At 29.8% G+C, this 6,161-nt stretch overlaps 1 protein-coding gene across 1 annotated transcript; it reads right to left on the reverse strand.

The window, feature by feature from the left end:
• Positions 1-458: 458 nt before the first annotated feature.
• Positions 459-5,948, reverse strand: LOC130893435 (LMBR1 domain-containing protein 2 homolog). Its single transcript, XM_057799540.1, has 10 exons — positions 5,453-5,948; positions 5,222-5,400; positions 4,399-4,566; positions 4,027-4,237; positions 3,795-3,971; positions 2,949-3,308; positions 1,547-1,786; positions 1,058-1,259; positions 893-1,003; positions 459-838 (listed from the first exon to the last, which is right to left on the reverse strand). The coding sequence occupies exons 1-10, from the start codon at positions 5,624-5,626 to the stop codon at positions 573-575; spliced, it is 2,088 nt and encodes a 695-aa protein (XP_057655523.1). The 5' UTR covers positions 5,627-5,948; the 3' UTR covers positions 459-572.
• Positions 5,949-6,161: the final 213 nt, after the last annotated feature.

The following is a 6,161-nucleotide window of genomic DNA, read 5'->3' on the forward strand; positions in this document are numbered from 1 at the left end:
GTAAAGGTAAATAATCTCAAGTGACATTTGAACTACTTTATGTTATGTGAAAGTATTTAGCAATATTCCATGTCCTCTTGGTTTTGACATCATAAAGATTAATTTATTTGTTGGGTAAGGCGTCAGGGTAAAGGTTAATAATCTTGAGTGACATTTGAACTACTGTTTCGTTTTCATTGAATCGAATGTTTGTTGTAACCTCATAACTATGTAAAAATAATCCAACTCGAAATGTTTTATCATTAAGATCATGAATTAAACCTCCAAAGACTGGAATTAGAAGATACACTAATCTTATATACTATCAACTCTTCTCTAAAAACAACTTATATCCAATAAATAATCAAATTTCTTTATTTTTTCTGTTACTTTTCTAAAAATTGAAGAATCATTCGTTAATGGGGTTTTCAACTATATTATAAAACTGGAAACTTAAAAAAAAGTAGATAATCTATATAAACAATTTAATCAATTTTATTTTAGGTGTAAATAAGTTAAATGTGTTAACATTTACTTGCACTAAGACAACAGTTTTGGTAACAATTCTATCTATAAAACCATAATTATTTTTATTAAACATCATCGAAAATACCCCTCGGGGGTTTACCCACTCTGTTCCTATAAAAAGCATCTATCTGATCAGAAAATCTGGGTTCCAACTCATTGGATTCCCTTTTATTGATACTGGTACTAGCACCGAAACGTTCATCTATATCTTCTTCATTCGGTAGCAACCTCGTATCTAGTTCTGATGTAAATCTAGTACCGTTATAGGAATTTAAGGCGTGGGCATCTTTTAGGATTGAACGATTGGTTTCCACTTCCTCAGTTTGACGTGCTAAAAGATTGAAAATTAGGATATATCTACATCACGAACAAAAAGAAAACTCACTTGATTCATTACCATTCCTCGATTGCCTGAATCTACCTGCAGTAGGGAATCTTTCAAGGTAATCTCTCTTTGAATTAAACGATTCTTCTAATCTTTGTCTCTTACGTTTTTCTAGAAAGTTATATTCTAATTTTCCAGGTAATTTATTTTTGAAATGATACAAACCTCTTTTTATTAATTCTCTACCCTCTTCAACTAAATCTGTAGTCATTTCATCATCACCGATGAATTGATGGAAACCGATCATTGATAGAAGCCTGGATCCTAAGCTAAAGTAAGTTGCTAAGCAGAATAGGAGTATAGCCATGGGGAAATAGATATTGAAACCATGAGATATTATACCAATGACATCCATATGACCCATAATCTGAAAATAATCAAATTTTAGAAACCGTAATGTTAAATAGCAATTTAATCCCCATATACAATTTTTGAAAACTATTTTTTCATTAAATAAAAATTAATGCACCATTTTTATTATACAGGGTCCTAACAATTAAACAAGGTTAATAAAAAGTAGTATAATAATAACTATTCTTAAATATATAAATTAATCACTAGTGAATAGTGGTTCATGATTCACTGTATGAAATAACAACTAGTTAATATTAGATTAAATTATATTAATAAAAATTTTTCTCACAAAAAACTCACCTGCGTGTAAGATGTCTCCATAATTTGACTTTTTATCACGTGGCTATCCATATGGATTAGACCGAGGAAGTTTAGGCAAAGCGGTGGAGTTAATCGACTTAACATCATACCAGAAAATATCAAACTGTATTCATTTGTTTGATGATGTGGGGCAAGGTAATATAAATTGAGAACTTTGATTTTAAGTACAGTAGAAAAAGCACAGTAGCATAAGTACAAAATTATTATAGTCGAAAAAACCTTAAAAAAAATGATGCTATATAATATCACATATTTTTGATAATCTTGTCTATAACTACGAGGTGACATCAAGAAATACAGTGAAACAATATTTATAGCAGCTAGTTCGAATAATAAGTCTCATAATTTCATGTGTTGAGACAATTTGATCCATTCCCGGTCCCCATGGATCTTGAACAAGATTTTAACAACAATTTGTTTTAAATTGAAAAAGTGCCAGTATGTATCACCCCGTCTAAAAGTGGAAATTAATCATATTAACAGGACGAAAGGTCGGGACGTCAAAAGTAAATGAAAATGTGTAAAAATGACACAATTGTTTGTTCCAAAATCAAATTCACTATTAATGGACTTTGCAAAATGATGAAAGAAAGAGACTTGAACAATGAGTCATGCCACACAACAAAGCGCAAAAAGTCTTCCTGTGTATTTACATCCGCATTAATAACCAGATTCAATACAATGTGACTTTTGGCTAATTAAAAATGTGCTAAAAAAACATTTTGCCACTATTGAAGCCACGATAGAACAAATGAAGGAAAAAAACTTGTGAGAAATGAATCCAGTAATGGGTTCAACATTGGGGGCAGTATTTTGAGGGAAATTAATTCAAATTTGATTATTTTATCCACATTAATAACTATTTAGTACCATGTGACTTTTGGCTTTTCCAATTAAAAATGTGCTAAAAAGAAAACGTTTCGACCCTATGAAGACCACAATACAATAAATGAAAGCTATTTAGAAAGAAACTTATGAGAAAAGAGTCCAGTAATGTATTCAATATTGGAGGGCAGTATTTTGAAGAAAATTAATTAAAATTTGATGTTTCTATTCATATTAATAACTAGATTTAGCACCATGAAACATTTTGACACTATTAAGGTCTCAATAGAGCAAATAAAAGCCATTTATTTAAAAATAAGAAACCTTAGAGAAGTATTTCGAAAGAAATTAATTCAAATTTGATATTTCTATCCACATTAATAACCAGATTTATGACTTCTGGTTCTTCTTGAAATGAACAGAACAAATTAAAGCCTCACATTGGTGAAGCAGTTTTTCAAAATAAATTGATTCAAATTTGAAGTTTTTATCCACATTAATAGAACTAGACTAGTTAACGCTGAACCACCCTATATGATATGAAATATTTACCTACCTCAATGGTGAAATAGTCGTAATTCCTTTTAGCAACATTCACAACTACTGCAAAAATTGATAGAGGAGGGTAGACGTTAAAAAAAGTCACTTCCGACCATACTACACATATTGATAATAGACCGGCTAAAATAGCTAAAACCTTCTGGGTATAACAATATAAAAGACACCTCCAATACCATTCAATTTTCGATGTATAAATATATTTTCTAAACCAATTATGTCGCCTTTCGAACGTTCTTTTAAATACCCTTTCTCGGGATATTTGATTTTTTAAAGTATCTTCCAATTCGAAAATTTTTTCAACCATCAAATTCCATTGGGTTTCGGTACGTTGTAAAACTTGTAAAGATTTTATAGACTGGAAAATAAAACTATAGTATAATGAAAAAAAAAAAAGAAATTTTGTTTAAAAAAAAACACCAGATATTCAAAAATCGGGGCTGTCTTTCAAGATTCCATTAAAAAAAAACGTTCTCAGTATACAAGATTCCATAGTCTTTTAAAAGAAACAAATAAATTCGTGCAACTTAATTGAGTGATATATAAAGTTCCAGAAATTTATGCAGTATTTCTGTATTTTTTTACTATTATTTGGTCCTTAAGAAGCCCCTCTGAGCCTAAGCCTAAGCATAAAAATAAAAGAAAAGTAGATTATTGACTGTATAATATGTTATGAAGGTGACTAGGCTCTCAGGTGTTATATATTAAATAAATTACAAAATATGATAGAAATCAAATAAAAAAAGAAAAGTTACAGGTAGGGATGAAGAAAAAGGTCAAATGCAGAATAGATGATGTAAAAATCAAGAAGATATAAAGGTAGAGCTAGTTAACAAAGACTCACTTGTTTGTGAAGTCGAATAAGCGCTTTTTCACTTGGTATATCTGTAGGCGTATCATCCGGCAACTGCCTTCTCTTCATTCTATCCTGTAATTCTACAGGGACTTTTTGTAAAATTGTTTCCAAATATACGTAAAACGGATGACCAGGTCTCACAACCAAAGATACCGCTTGCAAAGACTGCAATTAAATTGAATTATCCAACCCGATTAAAATCCACAAGTATTTAAAATACCTCTAAAACATCATCGACGGTTTCTTCAGCTTCGCATCTATCAGAACTCAATTTCGCTACTTTAAAATACGATTCTGTCAATATCAAACTATGATTAGACTTATTCCAAAGTTTTCTTGGTACTTCTACTAAAGCGTATCCTAATAATAACACAAGTAAGAATAAACCCCAAGTATTACTAGCTGAAGATGCTATCGCTTTTAATTTAGACCTAAAAGAGATTAACAGAATGTGTAGGGGTGTTTTTTTCCAATAAAATTATTGTTTTTAATAAAATTCATATTTAATAAGGTTTAATACATTTTGTCTTATTATAAACACAGATAACAGCTCTAAATATGAATTGAAGGTAAAATATAAATCAAAACTTACCAATCTAAGTCAATACCTGGTTTAAGTGCTAAATACACTAATAACACCCCACAAATTAATAGATATGATCCATAATATATAGCGTTATCTATTAGAGCTGATTTTAATTTCCCACGTACTGAAAAATCCCCAGCTTTAATATAAGATTGCATAATTGGCATAACCAACCTGGAAATAAATATTATATATATATATATATATATATATATATATATATATATATATATATATATATATATATATATATATATATATAATAAACAAAGAGAATAAAATAAAGCAAATCACAACACACAACTTTTACACTAAGAAAAAAAGAAAAATTTCCTCCAATATACATTAACAATGAGAAGCTCTATCAACTAGCATTAAATATCTAGGAATACACCTTGATGCTAAATTAAACTGGAAAGGACGCATTAAAAAGGAGCTCATACTAATAAACCTTAAAATGAGATAATTGGTTCTTACACAGAAAATTACAAATGCCGTTAGAAAATAAAATCTTATTGTACAAGACCGTCATCATTCCTATCTGTATTGCATGATACCTGAAGACCTTCTAATTGTAACGGTACAAGAAACAATACAATAAAGCTAAAGGCTGGAATTACATGTTAATCCCCTACTCCAAACATTGGCGCAAGGAAGAGACGACAGGAGACTAAAGAGAAAATGGCCAAAAGACCTAACATGGGGTGTGGAGATCTTACTGGAGGGGTCTCATCTCATCTCATTAACAAAATAACCTATAGAATTGTGAATTTAAATTTTTATTAAATAAACATTGAAAAAACATTACGTTTGTGGAGTTTTTACTTACCATGTTAATAATTGTGTGCTCCAATAGACAGTATGCCACAAATTAGTAAAAACTCTTTCTGGTAAATTAGTCCATGGTGGTTCACAAGCATTATTGAAACCATTATTAAATATTAACGACGAATTTTGTATTTCTGTTATATTATTTATCCTCTCTTCTTTACATTGTCGATATACTGTCTAAAAATAATATAAATAATCTGTGTACTGGATATTGTAATTATTTACGTACAGATATCACATCAAGTGGTAATACGAATATAATCAAGAAACTACAATACCAAGCTAATAACACAATTAACGTTACGAATATGCGATGTCTGAACCAATTCCCGTAACGATATAACAGTGTAGATGCCAATAGAAACGACAATATTATCGTAGATATTAACGGTGAGTAGCTCATGGTTTAACATTTACTCTTTTGGGTCTTTTTCTCGAGCTTTTTGCGCTTCTTGTTGTGTTTTTTCTAATTTTTCCAAAGTAAAACTTTTCAGTGGTATTAACTTAGGTTTGCAAAACATAAGGGATGGTGTATCTTCTATTATCACTTGCCCATGTTTTTTCAAAACTGGTTTTAACTGAATGGGCTCCGAAGACATAGTGAACTCTAATTGAAGAAGTCCATTTTATGAATTTTCTTGTTCTAAAACGTAATTTTTGAAAAATCGTTAATCAATCTAACATTATCGATTAACCATTTATTATCTCTCTCTTTTGACATTACAAAATTTCGATGACAGTTTGTCACTATTGTTTAAAATGTTTATTTTTTATTAGAAGTGATTATCCTCTTTCATGAAATAAACATAAGGATTAATATAAATATATTATAATAAAAACTCGCTTCAGATCAAAATAATAACCCTTAAAATTGCTAGTAACTTGGTTTTATAATTCTCTCTTAAGCACCATCTACACGCGACGCGAATCGGAAGAGG

Source organism: Diorhabda carinulata, chromosome 4, assembly GCF_026250575.1.
Source record: "Diorhabda carinulata isolate Delta chromosome 4, icDioCari1.1, whole genome shotgun sequence".
In the NCBI taxonomy this organism is placed as follows: Eukaryota; Metazoa; Arthropoda; class Insecta; order Coleoptera; family Chrysomelidae; genus Diorhabda; species Diorhabda carinulata.

What these genes read in the sequence shown, in the direction of transcription:
- LOC130893435 (XM_057799540.1), bottom strand. Translation starts at nt 5,626, where the DNA reads ATGAGCTACTCACCGTTAATATCTACGATAATATTGTCGTTTCTATTG. An exon ending in AGCACACAATTATTAACATG is followed by an intron (nt 4,567 to 5,221) that starts GTAAGTAAAAAC and finishes ATTTATTTCCAG; the next exon opens with GTTGGTTATGCCAATTATGC. An exon ending in CCAGGTATTGACTTAGATTG is followed by an intron (nt 4,238 to 4,398) that starts GTAAGTTTTGAT and finishes AATCTCTTTTAG; the next exon opens with GTCTAAATTAAAAGCGATAG.